Source organism: Pithys albifrons, chromosome 6 (assembly GCF_047495875.1).
Source record: "Pithys albifrons albifrons isolate INPA30051 chromosome 6, PitAlb_v1, whole genome shotgun sequence".
Lineage (NCBI taxonomy): Eukaryota > Metazoa > Chordata > Aves > Passeriformes > Thamnophilidae > Pithys > Pithys albifrons.
In genome coordinates, this window is record NC_092463.1 from 10,275,604 (window position 1) to 10,293,028 (window position 17,425).

General features: G+C 36.0%; 1 protein-coding gene across 1 annotated transcript in view; it reads right to left on the minus strand.

Annotated features, from left to right (window-relative positions):
- The window catches only part of TDRD9 (tudor domain containing 9), a 79,411-nt gene that overhangs the window by 26,534 nt on the left and 35,452 nt on the right, over positions 1 to 17,425 (minus strand). The window contains exons 6-13 of the mRNA XM_071559380.1: positions 15,618 to 15,698; positions 13,708 to 13,872; positions 8,781 to 8,878; positions 7,201 to 7,259; positions 2,989 to 3,040; positions 2,750 to 2,834; positions 1,978 to 2,035; positions 1,228 to 1,332 (exon numbers count right to left, since the gene is read on the minus strand). Of these exons, the coding sequence (XP_071415481.1) occupies positions 1,228 to 1,332; positions 1,978 to 2,035; positions 2,750 to 2,834; positions 2,989 to 3,040; positions 7,201 to 7,259; positions 8,781 to 8,878; positions 13,708 to 13,872; positions 15,618 to 15,698 (703 nt within the window). The remainder of the gene's footprint in view (positions 1 to 1,227; positions 1,333 to 1,977; positions 2,036 to 2,749; positions 2,835 to 2,988; positions 3,041 to 7,200; positions 7,260 to 8,780; positions 8,879 to 13,707; positions 13,873 to 15,617; positions 15,699 to 17,425) is intronic.

Sequence of the window (17,425 nt, forward strand, 5' to 3'; positions counted from 1 at the left end):
TACTCTAGACTCTAGAGTAGTGATTCCCCTGCAGCCCATGGTGAAGACCATGGTGAGGGAGCTGAAGGATCCCACCTCAGAGCAGGTGGATGCCTGAAGGAGGCTGTGACCTTGCAGGGAACACACTGGATCAGGCTCCTGGCAGGACACGTGGACCCATGGATAGAGGAGCCTACTCTGGAGCAGTTTTGCTGGCAGGACTTACAGCTCCATGGGAATCCACAACGGAGCAGTTTGTGAAGAACCACAGCTCTAGGGAAGGACTCATGTTGAAGAAGTTCATGGAGGAAGCAGCAGCAGAGCGAATGTGTAATGAAATGACAAGGACCCCCATTTCTCATCGCCTTGTACCATTTGGGGGAAGACGGTAGAGAAACTGGGAGTGAAGTCAACCCACATTCAGGATGTGGGTTTATTTCTCATTACTCCAGACTGATTTGATTGGTAATAAAATTAAACTAATTTCCTTAAGCTGAGTCTGCTTTGCCTGTGAAGGCAGTTGCTAAGTGATCTCTCTGTCTTCATCTCTCAAACCTTGAGCCTTTTGTCATCATTTTTATCCCTCTGTCCAGCTGAGGACAGAGGATACCTTGGTGGGTACCTGACACACAGCTGTAATTGTGAAGTCCTCATAATGTTTAAGAATGATGGTATTTTTGCATCTGAAAATGTCACTTATTAATTCATTTAGTACTCTTTTTGACTGAAACTAAAATACTTTGGTATTTAAGAGTATTGTCTTAGTAGAAGAGTCAATATAAAATCTTATTTAAATTCATGCTATGAACATTGGTCTAAACTAAAGACACTGCTACAGACATTTCAACTACGTAAGAGACATATAGACATGAAAGTTTCTTTTACTGTTGAAACTCACAAGCAGTTAATAAATACCTAGCAGTACCTATTTCCCCTTTTTAGAAATGGCCCATAATAAAAAAACTACTGTTAAATAACAAAGAATCCATGGTTCATTTATGATCATGAATTTTAATATTTTTTCAATAAAATACAAAACACTCCCCTGGAAAAAATACTTGAGTAAAATAACACATTCATGCATAATTGTTTAATCCCATTTTTACATCCTGACACGGTAAAGAACTATCAACTATTAAGGGCAAAAATAGTCTGTTCTTTTTACTGTTAATAAAATGAAAAGCAACATAGAATTTTCCATGAAGGTCAGCTTCTAAAATTCCTTTGCATTACCCATTTTCATCTTACCTTTTCTTTGATTACAGTTAGTTTTAGATGCCCAGCAATGTCTCAAACTTTGGTAATTAGTTTCCTTATCACAAATCAAAGCTTTAGCTAAGCAGAAATCTATCACTGCAAGTAAGAAAAAAATAGTATATGATGAAACAATTTATCCCGATGGCAATGGAAAGAAATACTTGTTGACTTTGTATTATCAGAAAAGGCAAGTTTCAGTAACTTGAATAAAGAGAAGACCAGATTTATAAAAAAAACAGACCAAGGATACTCTGAATACTAACTGAACTGCTAAAAGATGTTAATATAAATATAGTAAACAATTAGCGTAGATGAAAGTCATTAAAAGGAAATAATTTCTGCCTTTCGATATTCTCTATCAGAATTAAACTGACGCAATTATTTCAAAATATAGTTAGAATGTGATTAAAAAGAATCAGAATTATTTCAAAATATAGTCAGAATGTGATTAACTTGTGACATGAGGTCTGATTCTGCTAGTTAGTAGTTTAAAATTACCCCTCCATTGAAGATTAAAACCAACCCCCAACTCAGTAGCTCTATTTGTTTGTATATTCAGATTTCTCTGTTGGAAAAGCAAGAATTCAACAACTGTCAAAATCCCACTCCAACAGCAATGCTCTGTAAAGCAATGATGTGCTGTATAAGTAGGAAAAACACAAGAAAGTATACTTACAAGTATATGCATAAGTAAGAAAAATATTATAGGGTATACAGAATTACAAGATTTAGATGACTTACCATACTTAACATCAGGAACTGTTACAGAGCTCTCTGCTATATTGGTAGCTAGAATAATCTGAATTTTGAAGCAAAAATGAGCAATTAATGCATAAATTAAAAATACACTGGTGTTTCTACATGAAAAATCCAACTTGCTATGAATATAAATGCAACAGCAACACAGCATTTCTACTCTATATATTAAAAAAGGCAATATTACACAAGGCACTACAATATAAGAAAATTTGCATTTCCTTGTTCTAAGCTCAGAAAAACATAAAAAAGTAGTATAGCATAGGACAACATAGAGGAAGAATGGAAATATTTCCTTATGCCTTTGCCATAATAAAACATCACACTATGAGCAGTGATACTCTATTAGTGACAGTAGATGAAGAAAACCAAGGCCACAGCCCAAATGTGGGTACAACGCAGGTGACAGTCCCTCCCATACTGGGGAACTGCTTCGCGATTTGGTCCCACCAGCACCACGGTACTTCCATGCAGGTGCAAGAATCAATATGCACAAGCTACTCTGAAGGATAAAATCAGTATCATGCAAAACTTCCTGTTACTGCACTTGTCTTGAGGTCTAAATAACAGCTAAAACAACAGCTTGTTAAGAAAGGCAACAAGTTTACACACTGAAAACCAAAACTGCTTTGTCTTCACAAAATTATCTCAGTTAGAACAGCTAATAGTTCTTCTATAGATTATTATTATTTGCTATTACTACTCAAGCAAAAGGTTTTACATGCTTTACAAAAAGTAATCGTTCAACAATATTTACCTTTCTGTAGCCAGGAACTGGAGCCATAAATATTTTATTTTGTTCTTCTAATGTCACGCATGAGTGAAGTGGGTACACTTGCCACCTAAAGAAAACACATTAGTGACATATTTACTCATGCAAGAATATAAATGTTGATTGCATTTCCATGCTAAATCCTATTAAGTACTTAGAACTTGTACAGCTGAAAAGCTCATGTTCAAGTTTAACTGAACTGAAACGAATTTGGTGCAACTTACCTTTTAAACTTATCTGAGAGGCATGAGAACATGTATTTTATTTCAGCCAAACCTAGGGAAAGAGTAATCATGAGTTTGTTTGCATTTTAGTTATCACTAACAATTCTAAAACATCTATTTCAATTCTTAACTGACTTTCATTATTACCTCCCTGTCACTGTATAATAAAACAGTACAAGAGTTAAACAGTAAATGCAATGAGTCACTGAAACACAGTGAGTCAATTTTTCAAGAGCCATTTTGCATTAATCTTATACCTACTAAAGTAAAATTGCAATAACAGATATAAAGGCCATCTGACAACATCTCATTATTACTCCTTGTTTCAGTTTCTTACAATTGACAAGGCTCACCAAATGCTCAATGCTTTAGGCTAAAATTGGGTACCTTCAGCCAAAACAAGTTCTTTCAAAGACCAGGGTCAAGGGAAAAAAATTAGCTATTTCTGTCTTAGCCATTTTACCTTTGGCAGCTCCAGTGCCCATTCTCTGGGGCATGGATTGCAGGTCTGCCAAGGGAAATCTTATGACTAAGGAATTTTTGCTACCCTTCTGAATACCTCCCCAGACAAATACTTCTGAGAAGCCTAGTTTACTTCTTATTGAGACTTCAATTCCAAAAGCCCCATTTTCAAAATCTGTTCAATACTGTATTTCCCTTGTTGGATATTAAAAACGAAACTGTTCTGTAACTGCAGTACAGGATTACTGCAATTTACAGCAAAGGCAAAATGTAGTTTGAGCAAGAGGATGTGAAAGTTCTTGCACTCTTTACGACTGTTACCTGACTTCAGATGTGGGAAGGAAACGTAATGCACGAGAAAGAAGTAGTATTTTCAGGAAAGATAAGAGAGAAGCATAAATAAATCAGAAATTACGGGAAAGAACATGTGACAGATTACACGTGATAGAAATCATGATCAAATTAAGGTTAGCAAGGAAAAAATGCCAGAAAGCAAGAAACCAAGGGGGAAAATAGCAGATTCAACAACAAACCAACAAGGTCATAATACAAGGTTGGCTGGGAAAAGAAATTAGAGAACATTGAGATTAGTCAACTAGTGGAGTTAAGAAAGACTGAAACTGGAAAACGAGGGGAAATGACTATATTTACAGAAGGTAAAAAGACGTCTCAGCTGAGAGGAGAGAAGGCGATTTGGAGGAAAAAAAAAGCTGGTGGCAGGACAATCAGAGGAAAATTTGAAAGTTTCAGAGATACCTTTTGTGTGAGGTTACCAGAGGAGAAAGCAACATCATTAGAACCTAAAAATGACAGCCAGGAAGCCTAATTTACATCACAGCTCAAATGAACTAAGAGTACTCAAGAATGCAAATAACTGGCGAAATAGCAAACTAATGACTAGCACAGTGATGAAGCAATTAAAGCTCCAAGCAAAACACCTTCAGCACTACAGAGAAAAACATGCAGAGTGGGAAATACAAAAACAGCATCACTTTTAAAGATTATTATAATATAGAAAAAATTAACTAGAGCATGTAATTAAAGATACAGAGAAAACACACAGACACCATGATATGGTCTATTTGGACACAACACACCAGACCTACCCCATCCCACTATGTACTGCTTGACTACATGCCAGTCTAATGCTCCCTACTTGCCATACTGGCTGGTGACATATCTTGATATGACATCAAGGCTTGAATTCAATTTATGATTAAAAACAACTAAAAGAAGTCTGATTCATCTTTTGCAGAGCAGACTCTGCGTAATCACTGCTAATAGTCATTATTAATCAGTTTAGTAGTTACTAACCTAAAAAGCAGGCAGGATCTCCTGCTCAGTTCTAAAAGTGACAGGAGTTGACAATTGGTGCCTACAGAACAAAAGGTTCCCACCAGGGGAGACAGGTCTTGGTACTAAATGGGAACTACAAAATCTGTCTCGCAAACATACCAAGACAGTAAAGAGAGTGGGGCATGAAGAAGTGCAAAAGAAAAATATGAAAGAGAGAAAGAGATCAACACAAGCAGAACAGAGGCTTAAGAGAGTAAGAGCACAAGAGAGCAGCTGAGACAGAGCTTTGGGTAAAAATAACCTACACATTTAGGACACTCATTTTAGATGTTTAGATTTTTTTGAGTGCTTACAATTAAATACCATTGTGTGCATTAAAAATAACTCTCTCATTGACTGCTCAAGTTGAGTGTGCAGCAGCAGCCAGAAAGAGCAGTGCCGTGCTGGTGATTTTTTTGCCCACTGTCTTTGTGGAACTCAGTGATGGAGCAGAATCTACTTCCAGAAAGGAGCTGCAGCTGTCTCAAGTAGGATGCCGTGTTTTCCCTTCTTGTAATTGCCTGTCTTGTTCAGTACTTAATCTTTTTTGGTTTTGTAATGTTACAGCATCTGATTCTTTACACATAAATGTCCTTCAGTACTCAGGCCTCCTTTGGCATCCAGAGATGTCGTCTCTCTGTAGGTAACAGGTGATATAAAGTGCCATGTTAACTGCAGAGCCATCTTTTTTTTTTAACATATATGCATGAATATATTCCCAGTGATCTACGTTAAGTTTGCACAACCAGTATTAATTCTGGCATTTTTTCATTTTTGTGCCTGACATCAGCAAGCAGATGAGGCCATGCCTTGCAGGCTCCCAAAGAGAATTACAACCTGCTTTCATTTAGCCCCTCACCTTGTGTGGCGAAGCATGTTCTGCATCTGAAGGCGTAGCTTAGTCATGGTTCAGTCAACACAGTTTGACCTCTTTTTCCAAATTGTTCTTTAAAAACTCTCAAGAATATACATCAATATATATGCTCAAGAAACATTAAGGTTGCCATATCAGGCACAGAAACAAAAAAAAAAAGCCAGATTTAAGACTGGTTGTGAACACAATGGAGATCACTGGGAATATATTCATGCATGTACGTTAAAAAAACAAACAAACCAAAACCAAAAAAACACAAACACTCTACAGTCAACATGGCATTTTGTATCACCTGTTACCTACAGAGACAAGATCTGAAGCCAAAGGAGACTTGAGTACTGAAGAACATTTACGTGTAAAGAATCAGAAGCTGTAACATTACAAAAACAAAAATAAAAATTAAGCACTGAACAAGACAGGCAACTACAAGAAGGGAAACTGTGAAATCCTACTCAAGACAACTGCAGCTTCTTTCTGGAAGTTGATTCTGCCCCATCACTGAGTTCCACAAAGACAGTGGGCAAAAAATCACTTACCAGCACTCCCCCCAGCACAGCTCTTTCTGGCTGCTGCTGCACACTCAACCTGAGAAGTCAATGGGAATGTTATTTTTAATGTACAAAATGCTATATAATTGTAAGCACTCAAAAAATTTAAACATCTCAAATTACTGTCCTAAATGTGTAGGCTATTTTTACCCAAAGCTCTGTCTCAGCTGCCCTCTTGTAAGCTAAGGGCTCTCCTCCTCTCTTCTCCAGTTCTGTATAAAGTCCATTCATGAGGAAAATTTCAAGAGGTATTTGCTGTCCTTGTTCAAGATGAGTCTTGAGTACCCAGTTTAAAATCAGCCAAGGCTAAACACTAAAACAACAACAATAAAACACAAACCTGAGTACCAGCCCATTCAGAAAGCATGACCTGTACAGGTTTCCATGAATTTACCAAAAGTATTTAAACAAAAAGTTTCATTATATCACTTGCAGTTATAAGCCATCAGGGACAGAAGCACTAATAAAAACAAAAGCATACAACCATTTTTTTGCAAGACAACAGGTTTATTCCTTACAGGAGACTATATATCAGTTCTCTAATCATTAATTGCTGTGTCCTTGTGTGTGCTTTTGAGCATGACAACTACATTAGCCAATGTACATGGAAAGAAAAAAGTGAATCTTTTACAACAAGAATCTAAGTAAAGACTACACTATATGCAGATAAGAAAATATCTCTAAAAGAATCCTAGGAACTCTGTAATTCAATAATGCATAACTACATTAAAACATTAAGCAACTACATTTCTGTGCATTAACTGCAAAATTAATTTTATTAATTTATTTTTAAAACACAACAATAACTCCTAATTTTTGACTCACAGCTTTTCCAATTATCATCACCCTGAAACAAGTTTTCTAACAAAATGCCCACTTATACCAGTCAACCTCAGTTAAGTATGTGTTTAATAAATCCATAAAAGAAGTGCTAGGAAAAAGATCATCAGATGACACATGACAAAAAAGAAAGTTACTAAAACATATACTCACCTGGTAAAAATACTAGCACACTGCCACGTTCCAATATATCACTCAGGTTGCTTTTCTCCCTAACACGAACACACAGTTTTATTAGTTTTACAACCTCAATCTACTTCATTATCACAAGCTATTTTATTCTGAAACAACAAGCAGAACTGTATACTTTTTGTAATATGCTTTATTTAAACTTCCTGAAGAAATTAAATTTAAACCATTATTTGCAACTATGTTTTCTGAAAAACACAGTATATAAACACTACATCTAGGGCATTAGGTTTAATTTTTTCCTCAAAACCATGTCAAAACAGAAACAGTCAGCAATTAAGTTAATCAGAATTTGGTTACCAAAGATCTTGAACTCAGAACATAGTGTACCTATTCAGTAATTTTTTAAGTATCTGTAATGTCCTTGTATTCTAAAGATACCACTAGACACCTTTAACAGAAGCTGAACATGCATAAATCCCAACCACTATAACAACCAAAGGCCATGACAAACTTGAAGGGAGGCATCTTTAATGGAACTGTTGCGAGTCAAAATCACCTTGAGAGAATCTAGAACTCATTTTTCTGCTGTATTCATTCCTGATGTAAGATTTTTTACAAGTATGCTTCAGCCTCTAAAACTATAGTAAACAGAAAGCATAATTTTTAATGGAAGGTACACAACACTGTGCATGTTAGTCCTTCGTGTATTTGAAGGCTGAAATGCTAATTCCTTCATGTTTCCTTATTAAAGGTGGCTTATGAGTAAAAGGAAGCATAATTTGCCTATTCCAAACTACAGTAAAACAGCTCAATTGATCAAATCAAAAGAAATAACTAAGAAAAAAGCTTACGAGTCATCATATGTTGTAAAACAGTTAAAACCAATTAGAATAGTTACTGTATTTATGTACCTCCATCAATAGTTGTACTTCAGTGGTTCACCCAGTAACTGCCCAGATGAGTTAATTAACATTTTCTTAAAATGTGAAAGTTGACATAACACTAACTTTGAAAAGAAAATATTAAACTTACACAACGAGATTACTTCAACATACTTTTATAGATTATTAGAATATATGAGAACAAAAATCATTCCTAAACTTAATACAAACTGTTAGACCAAAGCTGTAGAAGCATCTTTGTTACCTTCTCAGATACTGGACATCAATTTAGAAAACACGGAGAGCAACACAAATCAGTATTTACTTATTTCAAATGACATTAAGGCATTAAACAGCTAGTGAAAATTAATGCCTAGCTTTTATTCTTTTTTTTCTGTGGATTAATGTATGTTTCAGTTTATAATACAAAATAGTAGCTCCAGTTTTATTCTTCATATAAACAACATTTAGCTGTGGTCTACAGCAAAGAATAGAGTTTCCATACGACAAGGCTGTCTTGAATGATCACTTACATTCCAGGGCATGAAGTGCATTTCAAGAATACATGGTAGAAATCAAACAAATATATAAAATAAAAGCAGAGATACATGCAAAATTAAGTTACCACTAGTAACTATACTATAAGGGCTGCTGCTGTTACTTAGTTAATGTCTCATTTCACCAAGAACCACTGATTCCAGGTCTTGATCTGGGCCTTACCTCATCATCTCAAACTCATCAAACGACTCAATCAGAGACACTGCTACTTCATACATTTTCTTTTTTATCACTGGTTCCTCAATGCTTTGAGAAAGAAGCTGTTTAGAGAAGAAGGTATTGAAGTTAACACAGTGTAACAGGTCAAAAGACTGCAGCTCATGGATGTATTTCCATTTGTCAAGGGCTTTTCAATTAAACTGATCCCGTACAGAAGCTTGCACAAAGAAGTTACTTCATCTGATGCACTCATTATCTGCTAAACAGACATTTTTCTTCAGGCATCCAACCATTCTAATGCTAAAGAAACACTTCTGGTATTTACCTACCAAAGATAAGCATTAGGCCAAACTCCACTCATTTGCATGACATATTCCTATCAAGGAGTTTTAAGCACATGACACTGATCACAACCCATGGGAACAGGATGACACAGAGAGGAATTTGTGTAAGGAAGGTGCAATGCTTCTCACAGCTACTGCAATGCAGGTCTCCACCTGACTGCATACAAATCACACACCTTACTCAAATTGTTTTTGCATTTAATGGATCTTGTGTTTTGGCCTGTCATAGGATTACTGTTCTGTGGTTCACAACAGAACCATGATGATTCTGTCTGCATTGTTTTTAGCATTCTGTGACATACTCAAGGCTGAAACATTTAAGAACATAAATAATCAAGTCTTCAGAGCAAAGACTGTAACTTAATCACTTTTCAGTTTTAAAATAAAATGTTAAATGAACTAAACATGTTTTGGAATAGGTCTACAATATCACAAAATTTTGCTGCGGGAAAGTGGTTTTTCATCATTGCTCACCTTCCATGCTCAGGTTTCTCCTCATTCTAGTGCAAACTCTTTACCAGACCAAGAGTTTCAGAGCTAAAAGTCACAGAGAACTGAGCTATCTAAACTATTAAAATGAAATTACCTATTTTTCTACCAGTTTCCATTCTGAAAGAGTTCATGACAGAATCACCAAAGCATTGCTACTACCATTGATCCAGCAACACTGACTTAGATCAGCTTTTGCTACTGCAACCTCTGTCCTCAGCTTTCCAACCCTTACATCAGGAGACCTTGGCATCTTCAGAAAGACTCCCTTCTGAAAACCCTGAGAAAATTATCCTGCTGTCTTCCGGCACAGGATGGACTGGGGGATAAAAAAGTGCCATCTATAAAAAAGGGGCAATATTCTTTCCACTTCTCTGACTCCCCTGAAATCAACCACCCAGGCAGACTTTCCAGGTGTACAACTCTGTCAGTCCCAGGGCTTCCACACTTCATTTTACACTGGTTATAGTAACACTTTTCCAGAGAAGCTCGATTAGTGCATGAGAAAACACAGAATCACAGACTATTCTGAGTTGGAAGGGACCCACAAGGATCATCGAGTCCAACTCTTAAGTCAATGGCCCACACAGGGGATTGAACCCCTGACCTTGGCATTATTACAACCGAGTTTTAACCAACTGAGCTAATCTCAGGGTCACAAAACATTACTTCTTGAAAGTACCTAAATACTTTTTTTTCCCACCCCAAGATATGTGAAAATCCAAGTGATTTATCTCTTCTGGGCTGCTCGAACATAAGATTTTTGGGTTTTATCATCCCTGCCCAAATAACTGTCAAATTTGTCTTTGCAATTTTGCTACCAATTGTACCTTTAGTGTTCTTTTAACATGACAAGGTTTCCAGGTACCTCCTAATAAAAGGTAACAATGTGACAAACAGCAAATCCAAAAGCCAGTCAGACCTGACTGAAATAATATAAAGCAGTCAAAATAGCTTTTGACAGCAGCTCACTACCTTCATCAGGACTCCAAGTCCAGTACCAGGGATTTGGAGTTTGCAAGCCAAAAATGACTTGCAGTTATGCACTTCATTTTTTAAATCTGCTCACTGAATAAACTACACAATTAATTTGGATTTCATTTCTCCAATACTCTCCATAACAGTAGGTAAGCATTTACACAGCCAGCTTTAAAATTGCCTGTAGACAGAGCCCTCATGCATTTTTTCATGAAGTGTTTTGATGATTCCTTGGGCCTTAGGGGTGTTGTTGATATGACAAAAATCACAATCCTGTTAAACACCAAAAACAATGTGCATAGAAAGCCTATTATGCCAAAAGAAACTACCTTCTGTAAGCCCATGCTCACAATTTAAACAGTACCACCTAGAAATGATCCATTATCTGGGCAAGGATAAACCAGTGTCACACTGAAGAGTGTTTCTTGCCTTCTTTCACTTATTTTTATTCTTTCCTACAAATGAAGTAATTCAAGTGGAAAGCTTTTTTCTTTGATTCAGTTAGATGTCCGTATAGCCACAGCAAATTGTTTACTGCAAACAGGCATACAGAAGTAAAAACAATGACTGGCATTTTTATTTATCTTCCAAATCACAACTGATATCAATGAATTCACAAATTGTCCAAGTCAGAACTACACAAAGAATTTTTTTATTTTCAAGCATAGTTTTAAAGCATTATCACATGGAGAAATAAATGATGTATTTAAAGCCAAGAGCTCCATAGGATTCATTAAAGAATTCTATATTTATATAGGGACATTGAATTATTTTAACTTTTTTTTTTTAGAAGGGTCAAAGGTTCACACCTCACAGCAAAGAGACAGGTACAAGGGACTAACCTGATTTCAACTGAGATGCTTTAACGAATGAGCTAAGATATATGTAATCTGGGTTTACAGTTATTAATTTTAAAATCAAAAGGAAACCTGGAAAAAATTCTGTTTATCTCAAGAGCAAAGACTGTGCTTTCTTTTAATTGCTGTATCCTTTTATGTGAATTTTACAGGCTTTTATAGGTGAAAACAAAACATCAAGAACTAAAGCCTGAAGCCTGTACCTCAGGCAGTTATCCAACTGATTTTGATTTTAGCATGATGAAAGATGTGCCCCTGCTTCCATATGGCAGTGTTAGCTCAGTAACTGTCTTAACACTCACATTCTACTTTCTTTTTAAGATGTTACACAAATCATCTTAGACCTTTCATGTTTTTAAGTAGATTTTAATTGTAACTAGTGTTCAGAGAAAATCTTCACAGAAAGCACCATAAGAAACAAGATAGAGACCAAGCATCAGTGCTTTATTATTCAGTGTGTCCATTTTTTTTCATATATATAAATAAGGAAAATCCAAAGCACTTATGTGCTTCTATTGGTGCCCTAAAGCACAAGTAACTACTTGGACAAACACACTCTCCTGAATGGCTATAGACAGGACAATACAAGACAACACAGGACGTAGAATTGGATGAAAACTTGAAAAAAGAAAGCCACAGAGAAAATTAAAAAGGATAAAAAGGCCTAAGCACTGAAAGCCATTCCTTTTGCTCATGATCCCCGAGGTGAAAGGTGTGGAACCTGACATTCAGCTCCAAGTGCAGCTATGACAAATCCAACATGACTAAATTAATCTCCTCGCTGAATTTCTTGGTTATCTTTTTGTTGTCATCATCAGAAACCTTTTACAAAAAACAACATATATTACATAATCTGCACCATATAATCTATCTGACCAGCCATACTAAGATACGAATACAGATGGACCAACTGCTACAAGCACAGAGTTTATTTTTTTGGGTTGTTGCATTAAACTTCAACAGTTGACAGCCTTTGATTTTAGCTTGTCTGTTTTGAGGCATACCAATGCCTGTGCTGTGTGCAGCATTAATTATTAGCTTTTGGGTTTCTCAAATGACTGGGTTCTCAAGCAGTTTTATTTCACTGTTTTATTTTCTGTAGAATTGAGGGATGAAAGCTAAATAGTAAAAGGATGTTCACACAATGCTCCTTTTTAAGTGCATCCTTAATGTTCTTCATTGCAGTAACAGTATTCTGACTTATGAAAACTGAACAATAACTACTCCCATGTCCCAGTTATTTTTGGAGTGGGTGTCACAATTAAAGCCTGAGTGCATTTGTTGTACTTTGCTTTAACCTGTTTATTTTGCCTTGAACCATAATACTGGAAGAGTTCACTCGAGTTAATTCCTACTTAGCTGTTTTTCAAATGTAAAACAACCTCCTATTATAAAACCACAGAAAACAAAGTCATTCATATTTCCATTTATTCCTTCATTATCTGCTGTCTACACAGATACTTGCTATAAAATAGCATGTCAGAAGCTGTACAAACAAAACATTCAAAATTAAATCCATGCAGTTTATAAGCTAAAGACTGATACAGCAAACAAATCTTCAGCCACTGCTACCCTCCTTAGGCACCAGAGCAGCAGCTCTCCAGTGCACTCATAACACTGCCAAGAGCCCACCAGGGATCTGAGAGGTATCTGTTTTTCTAACATATTTTCATTATTCAAAATTACATATTTGCTACAGGGGCCTATGTAGCTACAACTGAAATATTTTCAGAACTGCTGCATAACATCTCTGGGGCTATTAAGAAAAAAAAAATTAAAGAAAAGGCAAAGAAAAATTTTAAAGCCTCAGTTGCCAAGAGAAGCCAACTTGGCAACATCAAGCTACTAATCACAAACAGTTGTTTTCTGATAACTCTTTTATAGCACTTTCTGCCTCTGATACATAACACTAACATGAATCAACCCAGGAAATACTCCCTGATTTTCTCTGCTATATTCAAAGAGATCTGTAAAATCTTCATATATTACTTTCTGCACAGAATTTTATATCGTTCACCTTAAATGACATATCGAACAAAACGCCTCAAACTGCTTAAAATGCCCAGCATTTGACATTCCATTTCTGTTACATGAAAGAAACTAGTCTGATGGTGCGAAGACTCCCATTTTATCATCATGTATTAATTCTTATCTAGAACTATAATGTAAAATTCATCATCTGTATTTTATTCCACAGTTGTCTATTGACTGTTCTATTTTTTCTTTACTCTACCCAAAGAAATGAAATTATATTTACACTACCTTAAAATCAACAGTCTCCTTCAAATCATCAAGATAATATTCTTCAACTGCAAAAGGTTTGCCTTCCACCTTAAATACACAGACTGGATTTGGCCCATTAGGAACCGGAAGAGTAAAGTAATCTGCAAATTCTTTAGAGCTGATGGAAGCAGACATCAGTATTACCTGTTAAAAAATGCATAGCAAATGTAAAACAATTTTAACACAAAATGCCCCACTCCATAGGAATCTCCACTTACTCTTCATGCTACAACAGTCTAACTTTAGTTACTATAAGTACGTAACACAAGTACATTTAGGACAATCAAGGCTAAATGCTTAAGATAGCCCAGCTAGCACATGAAGAAAGGTAAGCACCTGTAAGAGAATGGCTCAGGCTAGATGCCTAGGGTGGACAACACTGTAGAAGTTCAACCAAACCTATACAGGACTCCTGATAAAATGCCAAATCAAAAATGCCATAAAATACAAGAGCATTGCCCTCACAAACTGACATGAAGGCAAGACAATGAAGTGGGTGTTGTACCACAGTGCTCAGCTACAAAGTAAAGATAACAGCACAAGGAACACACGCAGAGGGCAGACTAAACCATGAAGTTATTTAGTTTGATCCTGAAAGGACATAATTCTGCCAATATTACATGAAACCTGTCCCACTACAGCATGAACTGCCTCATGCACCAACAGACAGTGGCTCACCTATGCCAGGACAATAAGCAAAATATAATCTCCCCTGAAGGCTACTGAAAAAATCCAATCTAAATTATCATAACTGCAATTATAGGCAAGGAATAATAAACTACCCTTTCTTGTAAACCACTCTTTGCAATTTGGACGATGTAATCTGTGTGGGGTCTTCCAAAATGAAAGGAAATGACAGATTCTTAACAGAGTGCCTGAAAGATCATGTGAGTGAGTAAAGAGTTTCATTTACTCCTAAAGCAGAAATTCAAAAAGCTTGTATCCCCAACAGAACAGACAAACACACTCAAATAGAGGATAACCAGAGCACACAGTTCTTCAAGATTAAGCAGTCCAAAACCACTTTTACAGCATGGAGATGTCTAAAGACCCACCAGATGATACCAAAAACCGCTATTAGTCATTACTGGAAACTGCACTGTTTGGTCTCACCCAACAGAACCCCTCTTACAGGGAGTTCAAATCAATGCAATGGATTGCATATAAGAACAGATTCCCTTCCAATGACAACAAAACCAGTCAACCTACAAATCGACTTATGTCTGCTTTGAACAGAAAAAATCACATTAAACAACTAAACTGAAGCACTGAAGAGACAGTGTCATAAAATATCTGTAGTTTCGAATAGTTGCACAAAAAGATACTGAGTTAGCCCAACTCCATCCTTGTAATTAATTTCTCACAATTCAAGAGCTCCTGACTGAGACCCCAAAGACTAAAAAGGTCATGCTAAAAGTCTGTACACTGCTTTAGTACAAAGCACAAGTGCCTAAAGTGCAGAGAAAATTCTCAGCCACATTTAACTACCAGTTCTGCCCAGAAATTACAACACAGCATTTCTTGTCTTTTGCTATTTTTCCTACTTTAAGAAAAAAAGCTCAGTATTTCCAGTGCTACCATATTTAAGCAAGGATAAGCACTGCCCTCAATATCCAATACGTAATTCCAGTCAAATATCCATCTTGCATTTTTTAGCCTTAAGCAGGCTTTAGAAACTAATGCATTTTAACATGAGTGGAAAAAAAAAGGTCTCTCAGAATACATTACAGCAGCCTGGAAAATAGTGCCCTTTCGCTTGCTTACTTATGAAGAGCAACAAACTAAATAATATTTTAGTGCAAAACAGTAACACAATAAATTTGTGGTAAATTCATTAAATACACAAAAATACGCTTGTGAGAAAAAAGCAGAATTCCATTTGAACCCACCTTTACAGACTGGGAATTTGTATACAACAGTTTACGGGTCACCAAGAGCAAGAAATCCATTTCTTCTGTACGCTCATGCACCTGGAAGGCATAATGCACAAATTATTTGTAATTAATTTATGACCACCTTTTTGACAATCGCTTGGTTTCCTACTCAATTTTATGGTTTATTTTTGTAATTTGGAATAAAAATACATTTTCATAAAAGAAAACACACTTTTCAAGACTATGCATGTTAATCACACTTTAAAATCCCAACAAGGGTGTTCAGATGACTACAGCACCTTTTGTGAAAAATCATATGTCACTATTAAGTCATAAAAATCATAGGATAATGATTAAAAAGCAAATTATGAGCTCCAGCCACTGGTTCTACTCCAGTTGACAATAAAAGCTAAAGTGATACTGATGCTGGGTGAATCAACTGTACCACTAAGATCACAAATGATCCAGGAAGGGACTATGTTGGTTTGCCTGAAAACCAACCAAGTTGAATAGATGTGCCCCATTCCCAACAGCTTCTAGCTATGATCAAAATACACAACTCTTTTCTAAAATGAAAAAGATTTAAAAAAAATTTACACCCACTTCTTTTTATATCCTAGCACCTGAGTTTTCTGCCTGCTCCTTGCAGTTCAACAAATATTTCTCAACATTATCTATGATGATCATATCCCCTTCCTAAATTACAGTTTAATTAAATTAAGTGCAGCAGCTTTTTCTGGAAGTCAGTATTCAACTGCTGTAAGGTAATTAGCATATTCTAATATAATATAAATATAGCCTTATATTCATTACAAAAATAATTTAAATAAGGCAGTTTTCAGACTGTCAGTAAGGTCTTGCTGTAGGAAGTCAAGACTTTTGTTCTAGGTTTGTTTGGGTAGGCTTCTAAACGTCTGCAGTGCTCTAAGAGAGTTGAGACTTTGGCATATGGGGAACAGGAGGGACTAGAATTTTGCCTGGGGAAGCAAAACACACACAGTCTTGACAGCCAGATGCTGCTGAAAGAAATGGTACAAACTGATACCATCAGTTCAAATCACAGCACCCAGGCAGAGCTGGAAAAATCCGTTCTCCTGGTGTAATGGGCCAGAAAGTTTCACTATAACTTTTGTATCTGACTAATAATTTTTAAAACTAAATGAACAATCTAACACTTCTCTGTGTATGCATCTTCTATTGTTCATCTTTTGAATATACATCTACCCTGATTTCCTTATCTTTAAAACGTTAAGGTTGGCAAGACTACTAATACATTAGAGTGCTCTTTAGGATTTAGGTTCTTTTGTATGTTTGAATGAAGTCCTAAAAGTTTCTACATATGAAAATTTAACTATTTGCTCAATCTTTTCAAAGTTTCCAATTTCAAATTCCAATTTCAGGATTACAATTTCAAGTGCAGTCATGACACCCTTCCTTGTTACTCTAGGAATCTAATGGTATTTCAAGTACTATCTCCCTGCTTCTCAAATATCCAAGAACTGAAGTTGCTCTCAACTACAACAGCATTATGGAATAAAAATTAAAAAGACAACTTACAAAGCAAGCAAAACAAAAAACACCAACTCCAAGCAATAACAACAAAAAACACAAAACAAAAAAACCCAAACACCACCACCCCGCAAAAAAAACCCCAAACAAACCCTTAAGTCCTCTTCTGTATCACCACGTCCCACATCCATGGTTTGTGAAAGCACAGTCTCTCATCTATGATTAACAGTCAAATACTGCTTTTCACACAAAGTAAGCACAGAAACATGTAAAAATTATTCAAATTACAAAAAACCTACAAGTGTATTTTCTTT